This window comes from Pelodiscus sinensis, chromosome 8 (assembly GCF_049634645.1).
Source record: "Pelodiscus sinensis isolate JC-2024 chromosome 8, ASM4963464v1, whole genome shotgun sequence".
Taxonomy (NCBI): Eukaryota; Metazoa; Chordata; order Testudines; family Trionychidae; genus Pelodiscus; species Pelodiscus sinensis.
In genome coordinates, this window is record NC_134718.1 from 14,299,552 (window position 1) to 14,325,685 (window position 26,134).

The window sequence follows — 26,134 nt, forward strand, 5'->3', positions numbered from 1 at the left end:
AGAACTTGTTAAAGTAGGATAGGTGTCTGATCACATAGGTAGTGTTTTTTATGTCTGTCCATTGCCTTCTGCACTGGGATTGGCATCACAAAAACAGCACCACATTTAAATCTACTTGAAGTTTTTTTGGTAGTCTTTGGCCCCTCAAATACCAAATGAGCTTGGAGACTTCAACAGTGTTCTCAGTCTGAGAGTCAGTCCTCTTAGCAAGTTAGAGGTTGGGAAATAGATTTGGGAGAAATGTGGGCCGTACAAATCACTAGGAATTCTAAATTTGGCTGTGTTGACACACAGGTCCTCCACACTTCTGTAAGATTTTGTTCTCTTGGACATCTGAGGCATTTGAGGCATTTAGGAGGTGAGAATGGAAGCGCATGCCCAGAAAAATATGCTGGCTCACAGCAAGGATACTAGCATGTACTCGTATACATGATTAATTGATCAACTTAAGCTCATTAGTTAATCCAAATGGTTACACACGCCACCATCCTTCCCCCCCACTCTCCCTTTGCTGCCTCTGTATCATCTGGCTCCCCATGAGGGAGGTAGCAGCAGCAGGAGGGAGGCGGGAGCTGGTACATGTGGGATGCTACCGGCCGCCCCGTGCTGGTGCCTCTCTATCAGGCGGTGCTCGTGGGGAGCTGGCTCCCCCCCCCCCCCCCCCATGTGTAACCGCTAAAAATTTCAACGGTTAAACATTTATACAGATGTTCTTGAGCGTCCCTAGTTCGCAACATGGCCAAACTAGAATGTTCCTTTCAGAAGTACTTGCAAGGTCATGAGAGTGGTGGATTTGGATGTGATGGTGTTAGTCAATCAGAAATACACAGTAATTTTTGACAGGCTTCCACAAATTGTGACTACTGGCAACAATTCTTCTAGGGCCAGATTGTGATGCCCTTATTTAAAGGCTACTTGGTGAGCAAGGGTGTCATAATTTGGCCCATAGTGTACCATTGTCAGCAATTCATAGGCTGAAATGAATTCATCCAAGTAATTTTGCAAATGAATCTAAAGGGGAGAAACAGATCTGTTCTAATGAGCAGCTTACGTTGCTGCTTTGTTGGTCAAAGCAAGCTTCTGTCTCTAAGGGTACGTCTACACTAGCCCCCTAAATTGATCTAGGGAGGCTAATGAGGGTGATCGGAATTGCAAATCAATTTCGGTGGTAAACCTCATTCCACAATTTAGGGGTTTTATTCCGGAATCCCATTTCACTGCCGCGTGTAGACGCAGGCAGTTACTTCGGGCTAGTCAATTTATAAAAAGGTGAGTGGCTGGGAACATGCAAATCAAGCGCGGGATATTTAAATCCCGGGCTTGATTTGCAATTCCGGTCGCCCTCATTCGCCTCCCTAGATCGATCTGGGGGGTTAGTGTAGATGTCCCTTTAATCTAATGGAGCCATCATGGCTAAAAAGGAGTGATCCTGAATCTATTTCTGCTGCTGATTCTCAATGAATAATTTACTGAGATTCAACAATGAGGCTGCAGTGGTGTTGAAGGTGTGATTTGGCCTACAAAAAAGCTTGTGATGCACAAGCAAGAAAGAATGCCGTTAGCCTTCAGAACACAATCTGAGAGCTTGTAGTGACAGAAAAATATATCCCCTTATTGTAAACTGATGCTATGGGGCTTAGAAGGTACTGGAGGTGATTAATGGAACCCTACAATGCTGGTATTAGTCACTTTTCAGAGAAGACCTATACTTTTGAAATAAAAGAAATGAGATCAACTTGTAACAGCCAAGTCAACAACCTCTGAGTGAAAGTGACATAAGGGAATTGGCAAAAGTGGAATGTACACAGTAGTCTAAAAGCAAATCCGTTATAATTTTGCTATACTATGTCCAAAGGTCCCTGGGAGCCCTCATCTAGAGAGAAAAAAATTGTTAGAACAAATAAATGAGTATGTTCTTTCTACTACTCCCAGATCGGGGGGGCATGGAATTGTAGGGAGAAATAACAGGTACTGCCTTCCCCATTCCTCCTAGGACCAATGTCCTTTCTGCTGAACCTAATAACCCTTCTTATAGCAATCTCTGAAAAATTCCCCTCCGCCTCTTGTAGTACAGCAATAATCAATCCGAAGCAACAATGAGAGAGTTTTTCCTGCCGGACGACAGAGTGATGCCATTGTGACACTCTGCATCCTGCAGGCTCCACCTCCACCCGCCTCCCCAATGGCCTCCCTGTCCTGGACACTGCTTGGGGATGGCAAAGCTGCCATCCAGGTTCCACCTCCTAAAAAGCCGAGGCTAGAGCTGACCGGCCGGGACTCTGTGGAGGGAGAATCTGCTCAGGCTGGACTGCCAGGTGGCTTTGCCTGTCCCTGAACAGTGGATGGAATCGCTCCCTGCACCGGACCCTAACCCTAACCCTAACCCTAACCCTGCACCGGACAACTCATAGGCACTGCTCCGGATCAGCCTGCTGCAGGGAATGGGGCTTCAGTAGCACCGCTGCCATTGCTTGGAGGGTAGAGACTCGGAGTGGTTGGGCCTGCGGATGTTGGGGGGGCCTTCCTGATGGCCTGGAGTGCCACGCGGGAGCAGGCCCACAAGGGAAGCAGCACAGGGCCAGGTGGCTAAGGGGAGGTGCTGGCTGTTCGCTGGGCCAGCCTTGGCAGTCTCCTGCTTGGGGGAAGCAACTACTGTGCCATGTCCCCTTCTGGTGTCTGGTTATAATGCATGACTGTGTGTGGGTGGGCTGAGCTTTGGCTTGCTGCCTGAGGACGGGGGCCGCAAGGTCATGCTCCTCCCAGGCAGAGGCTCTCAACCTCCCTGGCCCAGGGGACTGCTATAGCTGGTGCGAGTCTTAGGGCACGGCCCACTCATATTGGGAACACCACCCCATCCTCCGCTGCACCCCGAGTGGCCACTGCTGTCTGGCAACCCCTGAAGCATCACAGAGGGGAGGCCCAGCAGCGTTCAGAGCAGCTGCCAACACGGCTGAGTAGGGGCAGGCTAGCTGGGGGATGGGGGGAGAGTCACCTGCCTCTGCATGGTGGCGCCCAGAGACCCCTTTCGCTGCCTGTCCAGGGGTGTGGTGAGCGGGAGTAGAGAAGGGTGCGAGTGACTCGGGGCCATGGAGAGCGCAGCTGGGCTCAGTGCACGATTAACAGGCTCTCTGACTGCAAAAGAAGCCAGCAAGCAGGAGTAAGGGAGGGTTGGCGAGTGCAGCGAGCAGGGGGCACAGCCCCCTGGTGAATTTATATAGTAGAAAATCCGCAATGAAAGATTTTTATTTCCTATCTGAAAAGTTACTGCTTAGACTTGGGTGTGTCGAGGTCACTACTACTTTTGAAACATTCATGTGCTTGTCAAAGCCTATTAAGATGGAGATTATTTTTTTAACACTCAAGCTGTGTACTTGCCTCAACATGACCAAGCTGCATGTGTTCTGTCTGCTATTGCTTATCTAGTACCTTGAAATGTTAGGGTTTTTTTAACTAGCATCACTTTACCTATCTGTGGCTGGATCATGCCTAATTATTTTGTATTGCTTTGTGTGTGCTTGTCTTATAATATGATACTGAACTTGTGCAGAATCACCTGACGCTCTTTTGAGTTCCTGTATATAAAATGTATCAAGACATTCTGTGTGTTTAGCTGCAGAGCAATCCAGGAATTCCTCCAAGTCTGTTCAGTGCCATGCCAGTGGCAGCAGAAGCTGTGACATTTCAAAATCCTGACCTCTGCCAAACACACGTAATGATAAAGAAACTCCATCCTTCCCCCTCCGACTTCCTGTTTGACGCCATGTGGCATTACAGTGTTCAGCTCACTGAAGGTGGTAGCTCCAGATTTTGCTGCTTTTGCTAGAAACGTTGTTTTTTTCAGAGTGGTGTAGGGTTTGGTGTTTTTAAAGATATTGGTCTCTATCTATCTGTTTCTCAGCAGGTGTATATTCTCAGGGCTAGAGGGCAATAGCAGATCAGCCTCGAGAAAAGAATTACTACTCTATGCTGCTAACAGTACAAGTGATGGTTCTGAGATAGAAGTGGCAGAAGAACACTATTTACAATAATCTAAAGGGGGTGATCAGGCTTACTACAGAAGGCATGCTGGGCAATTTTCTTATTTTTTTTTCTATCCATGTACATAATAAATTTTATGTGAACTGAGACATGTGCGGCTTTACACCACCAGTAGAAACACATGCTGCTGGCTTGGAGCGCCCTAATCAGCGAGGGGCATTTGAATCTCTCCTAGATGTCTTCAAGTCATGAGAGCTTGATGAAATGTATCCTAGAATACTCACTCAAGGAGGTATCTAAGCCATTATCTATCATTTTTGAAAAGTTATGGAAGTTGGGAGAGATTCCAAAAGACTGGAAAAGAGCAAATATAGAGCCCATCTATAAAAAGGGCGGGAGGGAGGACAAAACCAGTCAGCTTAATTTCTGTGCCAGGAAAGATAATGGAGCAAATAATTAAGGAATCCATTTGTAAACATCTGGAAGATTATGCAACAGCATGGATCTGTAAAGAACAAATTATGCCAAACCAACCTGACAGCTTTCTTTGATGGGATAACAAGCGTTGAAGATAAAAGGGAAGCGGTAGATGTGGTATACCTAGACTTTAGTGAAGCATTTGATATAGTCTCACATGACTTTATTTATAAACTAGGGAAATACAACCTAGATGGGACTACCATAAGGTGGGTGCATAACTGTTCTTAAAGAGTAGTTATCAAAGATTCACAGTCATGCTGGAAGGGCATAACAAGTAGGGTTCTGCAGGGATCAGTGTTTGGGGACCAGTTCTGTTCAATATCTTCATCAATGATTTCTATGATGGCATAGAGAGTACACTTATAAAATTTACAGCTGATACCAAGCTGAGAGGGGTTGCAAGTGTTTTGGAGGATAGGGTCATAATTCAGAATGAGCTGAACAAAGTGGAAAAATGGTCTGAGGTAAATAGAATGAAATTCAGTAGGGACAAATACAAAGTATTCCACTTAAGGAGGAACAGTCAGTTTCATACATACAAAATGGGAAGTGACTGTCTAGGAAGGAGTTCTGCAGAAAGGCATCTAGGGTTCATAGTGGATGACAAGCTAAATATGAGACCGCATGTAACACTGTTGCAAAAAAAAGCAAACGTGATTCTGGGATGCATTAACAGGAGTGTTGCTAACTGACAGGATGGTTAAACTTGGGAATAAATTGCCTAGGGAGGTTGTAGAATCTCCATCAATGGAGATATTTAAAAGCAGGTTAGACCGATACCTGTCAGGGATGATCTAAATAGTGCTTGGTCCTGCCACGGGCAGGGGACTAGACTTGATGACCTTTCAGGGTCCCTTACAGTTCTAGCGTTCTGTGTTTCTATGGGCCAGCATTCTTACTGTATTCCCCCTCAGCACCTGTGCTGGGAAAGCCAACGATCCAACCAATGGACCACATTTGTTAATGAATCCTGGTCACATGAGGCACATTGTGCATGTTATGAAGCAAGAAAGCACAAAATAGAAATCATAGATGTCATAATTAGAGGAGTGTTGACCAGCACCCAGTGACTAAGGGGTAAACTGATGTCTCCTGTATCTAGCCAGGTATCGGATGGTCAGCCAATAACAATGCAGGTAGGAATTTCAAACTGGAAGAGAGGGTTTTTTCTCTCCCTTTTTTGTTTGAGAGGCAAAACCATTTCTTCCAAGTACTGAGGGATGTGGGAGACACTTTTCTCCGAGAACGGATTGCTTAAAATGTGTAAGTAGGGAAAAGCTTACAGTCAGTCAGGATTTATTGTTTTCCTTGTTTGGGGATGTGGAAATGTCTGAGCTTAAGTGCTTTTTTTTTCTTTGTAACTAAGTTTTAGCCCAGGGGGTTTCCCGGAGTATATATATCAATTGGTGGCTCTTTCCATCTAGCCACTTTACTATGCTTGCAACTATAGTTTTGTTGTAATTGTAAAGGATTGTTTTATTTTCTGATTAACCAGGATTGATTATTGTTGTCCTTAGGACTCAACACCTAGTTACAAGGGCAGAGTCCATTGTTGTGTGTGAATTCCCTCTGTTTTTTCCCAACTCCAAATAAAACAGAGGTTGGGGCAGGGGGAGAGTTTTACCTTAGGGAGGAGATTTCCCAAGTGATTTCTTCCGTGTTTTTTTTTCTTGGAATTAGTTGGGTGGTGGCAGTGGATTCCCCAAAATCTGGATACTAGGATTTGGGGGGAAGTTTTTGTACCAGAGCCTGTAGAGGCAAGGTTTTGGAGTGCTCCTGAAGGCCTGCACGTCTGCATTTGTCGTGCTAGAGTGGGGAACAGCCTTCACAATAGGAAAGAACTGATTTCAGTTTAAAAAAAAGGTGTTCTACTAACATGATACAGCTGTGGCCAACTGAAATTCCTGAGTGACTGATAGCTGGGTATGAGCCCAATCTTTGCAAACTCCAGTTAGCTAAAAGGCCGTGCAGTAGGAATGCTGAGAGAAAGCAAGTATGGTCTCTGTCGAATATCTGACTCAGCCTGTTTCGTGGGAACTATACCCTGCTTGCCGGGGCAAAGTAGAGGTTTCCCATCTCTAACGACTCTACATCTACTACTCAGTATTTCCAGAGCTGGTTGAATACATGGGCTGCTCTAATTATAGGTAAGGAAAGCAGCATCTTAAGATGGCAGATTTAGCCCATTCACCTCTGTTACAAAGGAAGGGCAGCGTGGCTAAATCTGCCACACTAGACATAGGAGGAAGAGGGTGGCATGTGGAAATGCTAATTTGTCTTGAGCAGACTCTGATTGTGTCTCCTCTCCTTTATCTGAAGCTCTGTTTATCCACAGAGCTTCAGATATGTGCCACCCCCTCCCCAGCCCAACACACTTTTTGGGTAAATGAGACTGGGATCTCCATGTACACTCGAACTATGGAAAAGCTTTGGCTATAGCAGCATATTATTAACCTACAGGGTCAACAGGTGTGCAGATTACTGCTGGAGCCGATAAAGAGCTGGTTAGATCAGACATGGAGGTGGAAAATGTCATCTTGTTTAGATACTGAAGAATAATGCTGCCTGTGACTACAAAGAGTTGAGAATGAGAGAGAGATCACAAGGTCAGAATAAGGATCGATATTTTTTTTTCTTCAGGTTAATGAGCTATTAGTTAATGGGAGTTGTACAGTGTTTTAGTCAGTGCAAGATCGGGCTCAAATGTGTCTCAAACTTGCTACTTTCTGGAAAGAAAGGAGTTGGGAGACTATCCCCACTAGGGATGTTAAATTTGATTAACCAGCTAATCAAGTGGTCAATGGAATTCCCATTGACTACTCGATTTAGTTAAGGGTTGGAGTGGGATGCTCCCTATCCTGGCTGCGCTTCTGCCTTTTAAATGTGGTAAGAGCCACCTGCAGCTCTTACTACATTTAAAAGGCAGAGGCACAGCAGGGAACTTGGGGCAAGCGGAAACTGCTGGAGTCCCTGCTCACCCTGGGTTCCCTCTGTGCTTCCTTTGTCTTTTGAAATGTAGCAAAAGCCCTGCAGAGGTCTTGAGTGTGGGGCTCTCACTACATTTAAAAGGCAGAGGCACAGCAGTTGGACAAGCAGGAGCGGGGACTGGTTCAGTCCACACTTGAGCTATTTCCCACTGCACCTCTGCCTCCCCTCGCCTTCCCCCTCTACCCCGTGGAGATGGCTTCTTCTCCCTCCCCCTTACTGCCTCTGATACAGAGACAGCGTGTGGGGGGGGGGGGGGGGAAGCAACTGGTTGACTCGACTACCTGCTTACATCCCTAATCCCCACCACCTAATTCAAAGTGTCTTAAATAAGTCAGGAGCAGAAAGCAAAGAAACGGCTTATCTAATGGAAGGGAGTTAGATAATGAGTCTTGACACAGAAAACTCATTGGGGAAAATGGAAATAAAGTAGCGCAAAGTCTGGTACTGCACTGTAAAAGTACTAAACTGGGGAATGAGCTGCAGGAAGTGGTGCATAAAATTCTCAGAAGTGATCATCATAGTGCAGATAAGATTTTAAAAAATGGGCCATGGGATAATATCCTTTACACAGGAATATATAAAGTGATCCCTTAAGGTGGCGTCATGGTCTTTTTTTTTAATAAACAGTGTTTAAAAGGAGTGAGATTTTTATTTGTAGATGGGGTTGGGGGATGCAATGGACTAAGAACAAGTCGTTCTCCCCCCCCCCCCCCCCAAAAAAAAAAGCTTTTTCAGGGTTTAGTGTTTTGAGGAGACATTACAAAGAATGGGGGCAGTCAGCTTAGAGAAGAGGTGATGGAGGAGGGCAATGATAGAGGTCTATAAATCCCATGAATGGTATAGAGAAAGTGAACGCAGAAGTTTGTGTGAAAGGGTAAATAACAAGAGCCCAGGAGTCACTTGATGGAAACCAGTGATCACCAAAAAGTTCATGGAGGGATAGAGCATGGATGTTGCTGGACCAGAGTGTACCGGTTTTTGGAGGTGCACACTGTCCTTGAGAAGAAAGATTTTATCTAACTGAATGACTGGAACATTCAGAAAATGGTAGTTCCCTCCCCCTCCTCCCCCCAATACACCTCTCTCCCCCGTGCCCCAGTTTGACCATACTCAGATTGCTGGAAGCTGAAGCTGGATGACCGGGAATGGTGCATTTTATAATCTTCCCTGAAGCATCTGGCACTGGCCACTGTCAGGAGACAGGCTAATAGGCTAGATGGACCTTTGGTCTGACCCAGTGTGACTGTTCTTAGGTCTGTAATGATGCTTATTACCAGGGCTCAACAAACTAGAGAATCTACTCGCCCATGGCGAGTAGATTTCAGCCGTGTGCCCTGTTTATCGGCGTCGCGCGCATGCGCAATGCGGCTCTTGCACATGTGCAGTGCGGGGCTTGTGAGCGGCCCTGCTTATTACAAGAGAGTTTCTCATGGGAGGCCTAGATTCTGTTCCTGGCTTATCCCCCAATTGGTTCTGTGGCCTTGGGCAAGTCAGATAACCAGTTGTTTGTAACACTGTAATTCCCGGGGCTCTGGTCTATGACTCTAGGAATGCACTAGATGCATATGAGCCAAAATAAAAAGACCCCTGCCCCAAACAATCTAAGATGAGACAGCAGGTGGACCCCGTCAGACTGAGGGAATGCAGGGAAACAAGGACCCTATTGGTCACCATGACAGACTGCTGATGTGCTGAAACCTCTCCTTAATTGTAATCAAGCTTTTTGTAGGCAAGACAGTGAATGATGATTAATTGGAAGGAAGGTAACGAGGTAGGTTTGTGAAAAATGATGGGGGATCTCCTCCCAAGCATGAAAGGCTAGTATAGAAGGAAAGCATGAAGATGCAATAACTGCACAATGGAAGCTGCACTTCCACAACTATCTGGCATGGGATTTGACACTGACTGAAAGTGGGGAATAGTCGGAAAAGGCCTTGAGTGACCGTAAGTTGTGGCAGAAGAGGGAGCTAGTGGAGGAAATCAAGCATTCTGAATGGGTATGGATTTATTTGTCAAGGCCAGGGGGAGGATGTTGTAATTGAGATGCAAGGTGATGGGACCTGGTTGAGAGTTTTAGCTGCCTGGATGGACAGAAAAGGTGGTATCTGAGCAGTGTACTGCAGAAATAATCTGCAAGGTTTAGACATAGCCTCGAGATGACTGCATAGAAAGAGGCTTGAGTCAAAGGTGATGTCCAGCTATTTTGAAATAAGGCGTGTGTAGATGCTCCACTTCTTCCATTTCGAAATAGAATGGCCCTGGTGAGGGGCTAAGTTGTTCCTCCCCAGTGCCTCCTGGGGCTCTACATCGAGATAGTACGTCTACACTACAGGAAAGACTCAAAATTAGTCTGAGGCAGGCTTCCCTAATGCAGATATGCTATTCAAAATAAGCTATTTTGGAATAACTAGTGTGAGCTTAATTCGAAATTGATTTGCAGTGTAGAAATAGCCACCATGATTGAGGGACATAGGAAAAAGTCCTGAGGTTCAGGAACCATCACCTACAGTTTTCATCAAAATTAAGTAAATTCAGTACTGGCAAATGATACCAGATCTCCAGCACAACTAGAGAGCGAGAGTCTCTGGCTAGCCACATAATTCAGCAATGCAAGTGCCTTCTTTGCCATTTTACATGTTGGGCCATCCAACACATGGCTTAAGCTTGCCCTGGGGGGAACATCTCCAGGGATGTGCTGAACCCACTCAATTCACAGTAAATATGTCTGAGGATCAAGCTATCAGTTTTGTCTAGATTTGAACAGTTGTCATCCCATGTTTTGGTTTCATCAGCTTGGAGTAGGGATTTAAAATCCCATTTAACTGGTTAACAGGTTAAATGTAGTGTTTGACTGGTTAACCAATTAAAGGGTGGGGGTGTCAAAGATGCCACTGATAGGTGCTGGAGTGCCTCTGTCTGCAGTGGGCCCCGTGGGGCTGGAGTGGCTGCCTCTCCATGGCAAGCAAGGAGCTGCTCCAGAGCCCACCAGCTAACCAGAGCTGGTAAGCATCACCCATGAAGGTTAACTGGCTAACTTTTCACATCCTAGTTTGGAGACAATAGTTGACCTCACTCTAGAGTCCTAAAAAGCCCTTCCTTCTGTTTCTACAGGGAATGCTAACTTAATTAGGGAATAAGAAACCGATCAGATGATTTTTATGTTCTGCTGAAACATTTTTTTTTTCATGAGAAGACTGCTGTTCCTTGTAAACAGATAGAGACTCAGAAATGCGCACTCCTTTTCCCTTTACTACATGTATTAATAGTGAATATTTGTAAACGTGGGGGTCAGAACTGTTGTTTTCATTGCTGATTCATGGACTAATCAATTTTTGTATTCTTTTCTCTAGCTAGCTGGAGTTGCTTTCCTTGCAGCCGGGCTTTGGGCATGGAGTGAAAAGGTAAGACTATGATGGACTATTGCTTTTGCATTAATCAATTTTTTTAAAGCTTTTTAGTCTCTCATGTTCAAGAAATAATAGGAGTGAAAAAGCTCTCTGCTAAATTCTTACAGGAAAAAATAATTTACTGCTTTCTAGAAAGTCCTAGATCAGGGGTGGGCAAAAGCCTTTTTGGGCTGGATCCGGCCCACCTCCGGCTTTCTTCCGGCCTGCGATGCAGTTCCAGGCCCCACCCCTGGTGTGAGCCCTTCTAACTGCTTCTATTTAAAGGGCTCGTGTCTTTCCCATGCGTTGCCTAGCAGCCACGGGGAAGGCGCAAGCCCTTTAAAGAGAAACAGTTGAAAGGCCTCGTGTGTCTCTCCCTAGCAAGGCGCTAGAGGCGCGGGGAGCTGCGAGCCCTTTTAAGTGCTTCTCTGTAAAGGGCTGGCACCTTCCCTGCACCTGTCAGGCAATGCGTTGCCTAGCAGCCACTGGGAACACGAGAGCCTTTTGAATAGAAACATCAGAAAGGGATCGTGTGTCTCTGGCAACACGCTGTTGGAGGCCCCACCCCTTCCAGATTGGCCTGTGGCCACTTGCAAAATTTATGACATAGTCCTCCTTCAAAAATTATTGCCTACCCTTGTCCTAGATGTTGCCCATCATAGGGATGCTTGTTTCTGTAGGGTCCATGTACAACACAGGTATATCACTGCAATGTTTACCTAGTTTAACCTTCTCTCCTTCGTCTTCAAAGCCCTGTGGCAGCTGCTGCAGCATCACTCCATTATTTTTCCATTTGTGACAAACTAAGAAGATAATCCAGCCGTGCCACTTTTCAGTTAAACATCAGTGCTTGCTTTTCATTACTGAAAGATACATTCTCGCCCACAAAGTCGGATTTTGCTATTTTGAGCACTGCTTGATGGCCTGAGAAAAAGGTATAAGAACCATGAACTGGTTGTTGGTGGAGACATTAGTATTAATGCCTGTGCTTCTGATAATATAAAAGAGAAAACAAAATGTAATCTCTGTTTTCTGTCCTGCCACTAGAAATAATATGAACTAAATATGTATAGTTATTTGAGTGGGTCTACCAAGTATGTTATCTGTAATATGTTGATAATGGTACATTTTAGTCACGATTTTTTTTGTTTTCAAATTTTTTTTCTGCAAATTTTCTTTCTGTTGCTACCAACATTGCTGTGACTTGAGTAGAATTAAACAGGGTTTGGGAAAGGCCAGTGTCTGATGTACATATTGTGGAGTTAGAATTATTGGTACATATTGTAGAGTTAGAATTATTGGAAGTCCAGGTGGGATATTGTAGGGAGTGGGGGGAGTCTGAGCCCTAATGTCTGAATTTCTCTTAACACACTTTATTTTAGAACCTACTGCAGTGATGCCATAAAAGTGTTTGGGTTCTAGTCCAAATCCCTACCAGTAAATCACCTTATTGTACACATACCAGAGCTTTAAATCTAATCAAAAGCTCCCCCCCGCCGAGTGCCGCGCGCCCGGGGCCGGCGCTCCCCTCCGCCCCCTCCCGCCGAGTGCCGCGTGCCCGGCGCTCCCCCCGCCAAGCGCGCTGCCCCCGCAAGCGCCCGTGCGCCATGTGGTTTCAACAGGCTGAATCTGGACACCAGTTCCGACTTGCATACAGATTCAACTTAAGAACCCCAAGCGTCCCCAAGTCAGCTGCTGCTGAAACTGATCAGTGGCTGATTCCAGGAAGCCCGGGGCAGAGCAACTCTGCCTCGGGCTTCCTGTAGTCAGTGCTGGTCAGTTTCAGCAGCAGCTGACTTGGGGACGCCTGGGGCAGATCAGCTGGGGTGCTGCCGGGTTGGTTCAGTAGCGCCCAGAGCGGCGCTGCGGGACCAACCGGCAGCGCCCCAGCTGCTCCACCACAGGCGTCCGGAGAAAAGCCTGGTCTGTTGCGGGGGGGGGGGGGGGGGCATACTAGCTGTGCCCCCCCCCCCCCCCCCCCAGCATACCAAGGAGACGCGGGCGGCGGACCGAGACGCACCGCCGCCCACGTGCTCCGCGGCTTTGCTCCGCATCTCCCTGGTCTGCTGGTCTCTCCCCCCCTTCCCCCCCTCCCCAGCAGACCAGGGAGATGGGGAGCAAAGCTGCGCAGCACGCGCTGTCCCGCTGCCCGCGTGCTCAGAGGCTTTGCTCCCCGTCTCCCTGGTCTGCTGGTCTCCAGCAGACCAGTGAGATGCGGAGCAAACCCCGTTCGTAACATAAGTCGGATCCGCGTAACTCGGGGACTGCCTGTAGATAACTGCATCTACCCTGCCTGGTCCTAAGCCCGTTTAGAACACACTGCATAAGTGGAATTTGTTGCTATCTCCACTTTGTGATTGTGGCAGTCCGCAAAATATACACCACATTGTTGTGGAATGCCCAACACGAAAATGTATTGGCTCACTGAAGGATATCCACAATCTAACCAGCGATGCTGTTCGCTGGCTGGAGAGTTTGGACGTCCAACTTTGATGAAGAAATATAGTGTTGAACCTGACATTCGAAAGAAGAAGACTGCCGCTATTTTGAAATAGCGTCTCTCCAGAGTCGTTCAAAGTAATTACTCCTGAGTGCTTCCTCGGGCTCTAAGTCAAGGTAGCACATCCACATTAAGAGAGCCTGCCTTGGACTAACTTCAAAGCTTCCCAGTAGTGCGGACACTAGGGATATAATCAACTAGTTGATTACACGATAAGCCGGTTCCCCCCCAGCGCTGTATTCGTGGGGGAGGAGGGCAGGGGAGGCAGACGTATAGCAGACATACACTGCGCCTCTGCTTTTTAAATGTATTAAGAGCCTAGCACCTGGGGCTGGGAGCTAACCCTGCTGTGGCTCTGCAGTTTCCATTCTTATCCACTAATCGAATAGTCGATAGAAATTCCATCAACTATTCAATTAGCTGATCAAATGCAATTTAACATCCCTAGTGGACCCGTTTTGAAATAGTTATTTTCGGAGTTGTTATTTTGAAATAGCTGCTGGGGGCACGTCTACACTAGAAAACTATCTTGCCCAGTGTGTGCATTTTAAATAGAGTTCTATGTAATGTTTGCTTCCTTTACTAGTGATTTATAGAAAACCATTTGACCATTTTCAGGAGTCCAGCAGAAGCCATGTATTTATTTTAATGGGACCTTGGGATGTCAACGACTAGTCGACTCTCCAATAAGCAAATGCCTCTGTCAGAAAGAGGCAGCAAGGGGAGGTGAAGGGGGGTATTTCAAAATGGCAGCACCACGTGGAGCCAGGATCAGCTGGGGACTGCCCCGATGACCCCGGGCTCCATGCGGCACTGCTGCTTTGAAACGACACGTGGAGCCTAGAGTCAGTAGGGGAGTTCCCAGTTGATCCCAGGCTCTACATGGCGCTGACGCTTTTGAAACACCGTGGGGAGCACAGGGCCAGTGGGGGACTGCCCTGCTGGCCCTATGCTCCCCGCAGTGCTTTTGCCTTTCAAGTGTAGCAACAGCTTTAGGTCTGTTGCTACACTTCAAAGGCAGAGGCATCCTATCGACTAATAGAATAGTCGATGCAATTCGACTATTCGATCAGTCAGTTACTCAAAATTTAACATCCCTAATAGGACCTATACTTCCTTCATTGTTTTGGAAAATGGAAAAAGTTTGCACTTATGGTTTTCCACTAAGGACAAAAAGAAATGCAAACTATGAATTTATTTAGGGTTTTTTCCTGTTCTGATAGGAATGCAATGTGAAGGCCAGTTTGGTGAATGAGATTATGCTACTTCCTATTACACATTTTCTAGTCATTATGTGACAATAGTAAAGATAAACAAACAAAAACATTTCTTACCTGTATTCTCCTTTCTCTGAATGTTATGTGAAATGTTAATGTAATTAACGCATTTCTGTTTGTAAAGCACAAACAGGTCTTGCAGATTCTGCCTTTTCTTTAATTAAGCTCTTCCTGTGCTGTCCACAGTTTAAAAAGAAGTGCCTACTATTTGTAATTACAGTAATGGCAAACACATAACCATCTCCATCTGCCTCATGGTGTAAACAACATACTGGATTTGCTTAAGGGGGAAGTTTTGCTAAATTGATATTGTTAGATCTCTTTTAACACTTCTCTGTCCTGTAACTTTTTCATATGTCATTCTGCTTTTCCTCCTGTTGGCTCTTGCTGTTGATACACTCAAATCTTGAAAATGACCTGTAGGATACCTAAAGTCTGTGGCTTAACATTTGAGTGACCTATAAGCTGTGTGTGTTGCTGGCTAAGGATAGGATAAATCAACCGGTGAGAGAAACTAAAGTCTAAAACCCTTGATGTTACTGATATCCTTCAGCACTGGTGCAGATCAAGTGTGAATCTGTATGGTCGACTTCTTCATGCAGATCAAACTCTAAGGCTACGTCTACACTGGCCCCTTTTCCGAAAGGGGCATGCTAATTTCACAGGTCGTAATAGGGAAATCCGCGGGGGATTTAAATATTCTCCACGGCATTTAAATAAAAATGTCCGCCGCTTTTTTCCGGCTTTTAGAAAAGCCGGAAAAGAGCATCTACACTGGCCCCGATCCTCCAGAAAAAAGCCCTTTTCCGGAGGATACTCTTTATATTTCTGAATTCTCTGTGTCTGTCTCTTGACTATTAGATTTTTCTTGGGTTGAAAAAACCACAAATCTTCGTTTCAGGTCACACTTGCCAACATTGATCACGACCCATTTTTTCATCAGAGTGAAAGACTCTCTCTGAGAGAGCTTCTTGTATTCATGTTGTTGGTAACTTATTGGGACTCTTCCAGCTTTCAAAGTAGGAATAAGAGATCCTCCGGAAAAGGGCTTTTTTCCGGAGGATCGGGGCCAGTGTAGACGCTCTTTTCCGGCTTTTCTAAAAGCCGGAAAAAAGCGGCAGACATTTTTATTTAAATGCTGCGGGGGATATTTAAATCCCCCGCGGATTTCCCTATTACGACCTGTGAAATTAGCATGCCCCTTTCGGAAAAGCCAGTGTAGACGAGCCCTAAATGTACAGTAGAAAAACAACTCCATGAGCTATGATGCTGCAATAAACTAGGGATGTGAATTTATTTATAAAGCAGAAAAAAGTTCATCATCAATGGAAGCGGATATGGAAAGAGTTAAGGAGACATTCTGAACTACCTCCCAATGGAAACTCATCCAAATGTATCTGGCTCCTTCATAGTGCTGCATTCCTCACCCTTTCCCCTTCAATCAGAATTAATTCAGATTAATTCTTCAGCAGGGATTTTTATCACCTGGATTCCTTCCTAAGTGCTGTATCTGGCACTGAGTGCCAGAGTCCAGCCCATTTTGCTTTTTTCCCCTAAAACTTTGTTCACAGGAAAACCTCTTGTACACAGATCTGTTTGAGCTGACAGGGGAGTTGCAGGGCGGGAGAGTGGTTTCAAGGTGGGAAGAGATGAGTAGAGCGGTTATGAAAAGAGTCATTACGGTGCAAACATCCTGTTACTGACTGTTTCCATTGCTCTGGGGCTGTTGTTTTGGGGAGCCAGGGTTTAAAGAGAAACCGAAAAGGGCTGGAGGTAATAAACGTACATTCCAATTGTGCCTGTCACAGGGAATAAGAACACGTCTCCAATTAAACCAGTGGATGGCTCACTGCTTCATCTAGCAAGAACACTTTTTATATCAGACATTCATAATCATGAGGGAATCTACATGTTTTCTGTGACTCTGTAATGGAGGATGCCCATGCTTTGACTGGTCAGTGGGAACTGTAGAATGGGACTGCTCTTCCTCTTTATTCCTTTTTGATTTTGACACATGCTGATTAAAAGTAAAGTTCTAATAACATGTTACTGGTGCCAACCTGGCAGCTCTGCCATCTGGCAGTTTATTTTAATTATGCAGGAAATATTCAATAACTCTTAAATATCACCACAGCGCTGCCCCTCTTCCAACAGCAGCAGCTTATGCCACAAACTTTCCCTAAAGCAGTACCCTACTTTTATATTTACATGGGGTTTTTTTTTTTAGAGGAGAGTATTGTGTCTCTTGCAAATTTTGCCTTTGTGATGTATTTTCAGTTACTCCAGCAATGCTGTCTCCCTTGAATAGCAAGATGGCAACATACAATGCTTTGACAGCATTAGGCTGCTTCTATAAATTTATATTTCTGATTTCTCTGTGTCTGTCTCTTGACTATTAGATTTTTGTTGGGTTGAAAGAACCACAAATCTTCATTTCAGGGCACACTTGCCAACATTGATCACGACCCATTTTTTCATCAGAGTGAAAGACTCTCTCTGAGAGAGCTTCTTGTATTCTTGTTGTTGGTAACTTATTGGGACGCTTCCAGCTTTCACAAATTTGGAAGTCCAATGGACATTACCAAAAATTTGTCTTTTCCTTCCCACCCCTTTATCGTGTATCTTTTAATAAAACACAATCCTAACCATAGTTTGTTCCATGCTCCATCACAATATTATAATTGTAATTATTATGCTTTTATTTACTTTCAGCTTTCTAGAAAAGATCATGGTTATATACTTACATTTTGTATGAAGTTCTTCCATAATTTCTATTACAGTAAGTGTCTTAAAAACCTTGGTCAGCATGGATCACCATGATAGGCCCTGTGCAAGCATGTCACAGAAAAATAGTACCATAGAACTCCCCATCTAAGATTTGGTAAATGACCATAACAAACAGGAGGTGGGTGGAGAAGTATATAATAGGTGTGTTTGCATAAGCTAGTCAACGGTCAGCGATAGCCAAAATAAAGTGGGAAGGTAAGTGTTGTTGAAAATACACACCAACCAGATTGGTGGATGGGTTGTGTGTCCATGTCATCAGATGGTCTCAAGAACTATTAATTTGTCTTGATGTATGTTCCCCTGCAATGCTGGCATAAGATTGTTGATATATTGCTTTCCCTCAGTTTGCAGCCGTATGTCCTAGGAGGCATCCACAGCATGGTAGGAGTCAAGATGAATTAAAGTCAAGAGTACAGCCAAGTGTCTTGAGGGGAAAATGTGTCTCAAGACAAATACATTCCTCCACAGACCGACCATCTGTAACTGCCTTAGTGGCTGTGACATTATTCAGGACCTGAAAGCCCCCTTCCCGTGTGCCACTGTCCACACGGTTGTTTTGTAGTGGCACTAGTTTGAATCCTTTGGCTTGAAGCTGATGGTTCCAGGCTTTCAGCACCATCTTGTGGTAGCTGAAACCTGCATGAAGATAGATTTTTGCAATGCTCATGCTACGTTGTGAGCTCTGTCACTTTTTTTTATTGAAACTTTGCTTCAACCAGTGTGCTCTGATGAAGAAATGGTGTTTGTGATCAAACATCTATTTATAAAAACCTTTCTAGGAAAACCTCCTTGTGATGTGAAAGCTTTCCATAGGCCTAAAGCAGTGGTTCTCAGCCAGGGGTCCTGAGTCTCAGGGTGTGGTAAGCGTCTTTCAGAGGGCCTTCCAAGCCTGGGGCAGAAGACCAAAGCCCCACTGCATCTCGTTGAAGCCTGGAGCCCTGCCACGCATTGCTGAAGCCAAGACTGAGCAACTTAGCTTCTCTGGGGCATGGGTTCCCACTTGCTGCCCCTTAACAAAAGTCAAGGTTCAGTGTTATGCTGAAAAACAGTGGTAACACAGATGGCTGGGCTGTGGAGTGTGTTTTTATCACATGCTGGGATGGGCCTCAGAAAAAGGTTGAGGACCCCTGGCTTAGAGGGTCATATGCAAGGTATGTTCATGGGGTTAGCAGTTGCATGTAGCGTTTTATCTGTATGCCTTGTATTCCTGTTCCAGAATTTACTTTACAACATCACTGTGGCATTAATGGCTCTTCATGCTTATTTTTTTTAATGTTTAGTGCCTTTGCATTCTCTTTACTCAATGCCTGTCCTAGTTCTAATTTAACACAATAGCGAAATAAATTAGACTTCCTTAAAGTTTTCAGATATTTGAGTGAGAGCTTCAGCAATGCTGCCTACACAAGAGTAAAAGGATCTTACTTTTGTGGCGAGTTGACATAAACATGCATAGCTGAAGATTCACAGTAATCTTCTCTTCCCAGGTATGAAATGGGGGAGGGAAGAGCATTGTGCTCTGCCAGTTTTTCTGGAGTAATCTCACTCTCATTCCCTCTGGGGCACTGCTCTCTTTCTCTCTGAGCTTCTCCTGTCTCAGTGGTCCCTTGGACCCTCCTTTTCCCCCTCCAGCTTATTGGATGACCTGTAGGGAGGCAAGCCAGGGAGCAAGAGAAGCTAAAGATTAGGAAGGCCTGGTATGAGAACTGCTTGACCCTTGGGAGACGCATCGCAAGGTATAACACATGAATAAGAAAATGGAAGATTGCACACTTTAAAAATTCCAGAAAACATTTCTGTATAGCAAGTAGTTGTTTGCAAATACACTGAATTAATAAAAAATGTGTGAATGTACGAGGACACAGAATCAGAAGGGTAGCCGTGTTAGTCTGAATCTGCAAAAGCGGCGAGGAGTCCTGTGGCACCTTATAGACTAACTGAAGTGTTGGAGCATAAGATTTCTTGGGCAAAGACCCACTTCGTCAGATGCATGTCACAGAAGGAGGACACAGAAGTAGAACATGGAGGGAATAAAATGAAATTTTTGTAAATGAAGCGCGTACTTATTTTGATCTGTTTTTCCTTGTGATTATTCTCTTTAGGGTGTGTTATCTGATCTCACAAAAGTAACTCGTCTCCATGGCTTTGACCCAGTGGTACTTGTGTTGGTGGTCGGGGGAGTGATGTTCGTTCTGGGATTCGCTGGCTGCATAGGAGCACTGAGAGAAAACATCTGCCTTCTGAAGTTTGTAAGTAACTTGATGGTGCGCTGGGGTGCCTTAGTGCTCAGGGAAAGAAAGGATGGTGTGGCAATTAAAGGAGGATTGCTAAGTGAAACCAGACATTGAATTGAGCACAGATGTGTGGTAAAAGTTCCTGCTGACGTGGCTGGGGGGTGGTATCCATAACAGCAATACATTTAGACTTTCTTTCTTTCTTTGTGAAATGGCTCCTAGTGCTTCTTGGTTCATTGTGATGTTACATTCTGGAATGTGTTCACATATCAGAAATCTCACTGAAGCCCATATTACTTGTAACATCTGAAAATGAGGAATTCCAAGATGGTGGCTCTGAACCTTTCCAGACTACTGTACCCCTTTAAGGAGTCTGCGTTAGCTTCCATACCCCCAAGTTTAATCTCGCTTAACTCCCTACTTACAAAATCGGTATCAAAATACAAAAGTGTCATAAAATTGCTTACTTTCTCATTTTACCATATAATTATAAAACAAATCAATTGGAATATAAATCGTGTACCTACATTTCACAGTATGGTATATAAAGGGTAGAAACAAGTCTCTGACGGTTTCGGTTGCAGTGATTTGGCTAGTGTTGTAGGTTGTGTTTTTGGGGTGGGGTGGGGTTTGGTTGGTGTTTGTAACCTTTTGTAAAACTAAGCAAATAACTAGAAGAGCTGATGTACCCTTAGGGTTATATGTACCTCAGTAGAGAACTGCTATTCTTTTGATAATCCTAGGTAAGATACCCTCAGGGAAATAGGAAAATACACATTCATAACTTTCCTCTGAAAATTTCCTAAGTTAAAAGGTTTCCCTTCTGAATAGGCGGAACTGTGGACTCCAGTACAGAAATCAATGTTTACCCCAATTTTAATTCTAATGTTTGAAGTTCTTGTTTATTTTGGATCCAGACGCTAACAGCTATTTTGAGACGAATAAAAATCCAAATAGCTTCCCTTGTCAGGACCTTCTTCTGCTTCTTGTGTTGCCATCTCTCAAGCTTATTTTTTTCTCACTTTCTCTGTATTACAGTGGACTATGACACAGTATCTCTGTTCACGGCACACTTTAAAACTACCAAATTAAAACATAGGTCCATCTCCTATCTCGTTCCCCCACTATATTCAGTGTCATTGGCCTTGATCAGATTTGTATTTTGTTAGCATTTTACTGAAGTCCTTTATCTACTTTTAAGTTGAAACATGGTTGTATTTTAAATGAATGTTTTGTAATCTGACTTGTGACTTTATTTTGCAGTTCTGTGGAGCAATCGTACTTATATTTATGTTGGAGCTGGCAGTGGCAGTGCTGGCGTTCTTGTTCCAGGACTGGGTGAGAGACCGGTTCAAGGAATTCTTTGAGAATAACATTAAGTCCTACCGAGATGACATTGACTTGCAGAATCTCATTGACTCACTGCAGAGAATTGTAAGTCATTATCCTTTAACTTATCACAGTTTTTGCTTCTCTTTCTTTCACCCATGGATCAAACTTTGGCTTTGAGGTTTCCCAGTTATTGGGATAGCATTTCCTCTCAGGAGATAAGTAATTGTATTTTTAAGTTCTTTTTCCAGCTCCTACTGTTGGCACACAAGTAATCATGGTGGTTCTGTCTCATTGGTTCTAACAGCAAAGGTTTCATGGAGGCAGCAGTGCCAGTCCTGCCTCTGACACCTGTGAGAAGCTGAGGCCTCAGTGCAGGGATTGGCAATCTGCAGCACGCATACCATATGTGGCATGCGAGCCAATTTTCAGTGCCACGCAGCTGCTGGAGCCCCCCTTCTTCCCCAGCAGCAGGTTAAGGTGTGGTAGGAGGAGGCAGTGCAGGGGTTGAGGCTCCTTAGTGGTGCCTCTGGCCTCTGGGGCCAGCCTAGGACTACGTGACTGCAGTAGTGGCACCTGGAGCCATGTGGCTGTGGTAGTGGTGCCTCTGGCCTCTGTGGCCTTCCCAGGGCCATGGTAGTGGTGCCTCCGTGGCTGGCCCGGGGCCGTGGCAGTTGCTGCAAGGGGGCACAAAGCCACGTAAACGTCCCCTCCTCATGCCCAGTCCACCCCACACCCCAGTTCACCTCACTTCCTTCCCTCTGCCAAGACCCCGCACCACCAGCTTGCTTCGACACCTCCCTTGTTCCTGCTCCCTCCCCCTGGCCAGACATCCTACTCCCAGCATGCTTCACCTCCCACCCAGGCCTCACAACCACTCTCCCCTGTGCACCCCCCACCCTCTCAGATCCTGCATCCCACTTGCTGGCAGCCCAGTCTCGCAAACTGAACCCTTAATTTTTGTCCCTACCCCAGGGCCTAAGGGGGTCCATAATATCCACTAACCCTGGAACACCAAGAAAGTAAATCTGGCCTATGGGAAGTCCTGACCCTCAGTCCTCCCGGTTCCTTCACCCTGTGAGGTTAGAGCATCAGGAGCGAGGGGCCACATCAGTAAGGGTTGGGGGGTCTTTAGAGGAGTTTTTTTGATTCTCACTTGTGTGGTCCCCAACTGATTTTTTTTTTCATGTGGATCAGTGACCCTTGACCCAAAAAAGGTTCCCCACCCCTGCCATAAATAAAGAAAACATTGAAGCCTTTTGTGTTGGACATAAATTAATATTTTACTTTATTTAAAATGAAGTTTGATAAACTAACATGAGAGAGTTAAAATGTTCAGTCTGTTTAATAATTTAACCTAAACCGTTCTCCCTAGCTGCAGCTGGTTCAGAAAATATGGTCACCATACCCAGCCTGCCCCTTCCTCCTTTTCCCCCGGCATGCAAATCCATAAATAGAAGTGAATAAATTAAATCTTGGCACGCCACTTCTGAAAAGTTGCTGACCCCTGCCTCAGTGACAACAGTGGCCCAAGTGCCTGGACTTTGTAAAGCTGCCTTCTCTTGACCTTGATTTTTATCAGTGGTGTCAATAGAAATGTCTCTCCAGCAAAAGCAAGAAAACTCAATTCTCTACATTTATTCTGCAGTCAACTGCATAGCTGTTGATTTCATGTAAATGCAATTTGACAATCGACACTGCTGTCCATGTACACAGGGAGACAGTGCCTTTGCCCCTTGACTGAGGGGTTTTATAGGTAATTTATTTCCAGCAGTCTCTTTGCCAAGGATTCAGAAAGGAATGTTACTTTGCATTTGCATTCCACTTGGATAGTCAATGCTAGCAACTCCAGCAACCTAATAGGACAACCGCTTCCCATGCCCACATGCTTTTTTTGTCCTTTCCTTCAAGTGTTACCCACATGTAGAAGTGCCTTTCTGCTAGTTAAGATACTCACATAGATTTCTATACCATTGGACATCATAGATAATATGTGCATTGTGGTACTCTTTAGATCCAATTAGGTCACCAACGCTCGTTCTTACCTGCTCCCAGTGAGTTCTTATCAGTAAATGCCTTAGCTCAGCATGCTATTTTCATTCTTCCTGATGTTGCTATTGATCCATGTTTAATGCAATCATACAAACTAATGTGCTAAGCTGATTTACAGGTGAACCCTTATTAAAAGCGCTCAATAAAAATAAAACCCAAGAGTTCCATGGCTAGTCTATCAGGCTGAGGAATGTGAAAATAACAGTCAGAAAATCTCTGGATAAACCTTTCACTCACCCTCAGTAGGTAATACACTTGGGAAACAGCGTGACGTCAATCACTAAATGTAACTCTGTAGCACTGAGGAAACCCTTAAGGAGATACTCCCATATTCTTTCAGTGCCTTGATGAAACCTGTCTTATAACTAGGCATGTGCGAACTTACAGCACCTATGGCTAGTGACAGCTTTTTGTACACCTCTCGTTACACGGACTAATGCACAGTCATGTTACCCTTGTGGCTCACATTTGAGCAGGCCTTCTCTTTTCTACCTTTTAACTTACTTGCACAGACTGATGGGTATTTTTAGTACGTGCCTGGCTTGGAACAGTGTTTTTTAGAGCATGGGGAAAGGAAGGAGGAAAGGGAGAAGGGGTGGATGGAATGGCAGAAATCCATTTACTGTTGTCTCCAAGTTTTTATATGTATCTTCTAAACATGCTGCTCCCGAGAAACAGAAGGAAGGTACTGACCCAGGATTATTTTTAGTGTATTTTCCTCCTTTTTAGTCGCTAATTCAAACCATTTTTTTACCTCCAAAGTCAACATGCCTTTTTCTAAAAATTCCACCCACTATTCTGACATGGTCTGTTCTTAAGCAAAGGTACTTACAGTATTGTATCTCCTGTTGCTGTTCCTGAGGTTATTGTTGATTTAGTTGTTTTTCTTTCTAATGAAACACATTGATTTGGTCCACGCTTCCTGTAACATCCTAAAACAACAACAGAGACTTTTGAATGTAACCTTGTTTAATTAAATAATCAGGCTATCTTCTGTGGATCAATGAACTTGTCTGGTTGATTGTTTCAGTCTGGCTAGCTAAAACCACGTGTATATGTTTTCGGTGAAAAAGTTTCATGAATGCGTTTTTGATCAAGCTTTGTGAATTCTGCGGGTGGTGTGTGGCAATTCCACAATCAGATAGGAATGGGAAAATCCGACTTTGTTGTGGATATTTCCACCGTTTAGGTGGAGTTTTGGGAAAGCTCAGTTGCTGACATTTTTTCCATATTTGCTTATAGCAAATGCTTGTGTAACTGGTCTCGGGGTGGGGGAATAAAATTGTACCCATATAATAACTCACATTTGCCAGCTGTAGTTTTGCTGTGTTTAACAGTACAGCTTCTCAAATATATAAGCACACAAATGGCTTGCTTTAATATGAGAGAGAAGTTGTCCTATCTATAAAATGGGTATAGCTTGGGTAGACTGTGCAAGGGCATGACTTTCATAATGCATCTCAGCCTGAACTCAGTGGGATCATCTCCTAAATGAAGAGACATTTCAATTTCTGAGGTCACTTCTGTCTGTAGCCTCTCTTCTGATACTTCCACTTAGCATGCCAGTTTGTGATGACATTTCTTGTTATGTAGACATCTGTCTCTACAAACTGGACAGAAGTTATAATTGTAACCGATACCATGGCCTAGGGCAGGGCTACTCCACTTTGGAAGCCTGGGGGGCCACAATGATACTCATGGCACATGCCGAGGGCTGCGACTTAAGTGTGGTTGCATGTACATGCAAATATATATGCAAATAGTTTTTCACACTGATGGGCATGAATACAAAGATTAAGGCAACGCAACACAACACACAGGCCCCTTTTAGTAGGTTCAGCTGCTATTAATAAAATGCAATATTTACCCGATTTCCACCTATATGACAGCACTTTTAATGAGCAACGACAGTCCAGGAATTTAACTGTTAAATCGCATATCAACAGAAAGCCATTATACTGATTACTCTTTTGTTTTGGCTCCCACCCGCAGGCTGCATGGTGATTCTTGCATAAACCCAAACCGCATCACGGGCTGTATGCAGCCCACAGGCCACGTGTTGAGTAGCCCTGGCCTAGGGTAATCAACATGGAGCCTGGATACCAGGAATTTGAAAATTCTGACTCTTGCTTGGCCACTGACTCACCATGTGGCTTAAAACAAGGTGTGATGGGGTATGGCAGGCCTGGCTACTCAACACGCAGCCTGCAGGTGGGATCCTTTGAGCAACGCCTTCACTGGCAACACTCTCCACAGTGGCGAGGCATCTTCCAGGTGGGGTGAGCATTGAAAGACACAAGCAGACAGGGTGGCTGGAACAGACGGGTACAAGGTGTTGGCATTTCTAGCTCCCAGGGAGGAGGTGCCGGGAGCGCCAGGGCATTGTAGAAAGGGCTTTGTGTCCTGCCTCTCACTGTGAAATAAGCTATTTTCATATATATGCACCACACTTAAGTTGCAGCCCTGGGCATGTGCTGTGTTTATCATTGTGACCTCCAGGGCTTCCAAAGTTGAGTAGCCCTGGGGTATAGGAACAATCTCAAGGGTACTTCTATGACCGGAGAGAAATGCACAGTAACAATTATTTACACGGGGTCTGATAGTAAACAAAAGTGTCTTTTTTAACTACAAATAGTAGGATCTAAGTGGTTTCAAGTGAGATTAGACAGATCAAAGTACTTTACTAAATTTAAAATGAAGAATGCATAGCTAGTTCTAATTTACTAAGGGATTTATTGCAAGCAAATTCTTACCCTAAACATCTGTTCTTATTTTAGGCACAAGAATATTCAAGTCAGCGACTTTTTTTCTTTGGTCTCTAGCCCCTATTGTATCGTGTTAAGTTGTGCAAGGCCATTTCTCAGGTCAAAGGAAGACAAAGGGCCAATAGCTTCTCATTGCTTCAATAGATTCTTCCCCCCAGGGCGAAAATCTTGTTTTTCATCTCTTTTCCCCCTCCTCCCCTTCAAGATGGATCCTGGTACCAGGTGGTATGGTCTCATCTTTCCACAACAACTGCCTGCAGGTCTTGCAGGACAAACAAGGCTTGTTTACAAGTCGTTGAGTTGATCACCCAGTCATTAGGCTCATTAGCACACTTACAACTGTAAACATACTCACACTACA

At 44.7% G+C, this 26,134-nt stretch overlaps 1 protein-coding gene across 2 annotated transcripts in view; it reads left to right on the forward strand.

The window, feature by feature from the left end:
- TSPAN14 (tetraspanin 14) overlaps positions 1-26,134 on the forward strand; it is a 91,952-nt gene that overhangs the window by 50,976 nt on the left and 14,842 nt on the right. For both annotated transcript variants that reach the window (XM_075934797.1, XM_075934796.1), the window contains exons 3-5: positions 10,797-10,847; positions 19,496-19,642; positions 20,891-21,061. In XM_075934797.1, the coding sequence (XP_075790912.1) occupies positions 10,797-10,847; positions 19,496-19,642; positions 20,891-21,061 (369 nt within the window). The remainder of the gene's footprint in view (positions 1-10,796; positions 10,848-19,495; positions 19,643-20,890; positions 21,062-26,134) is intronic.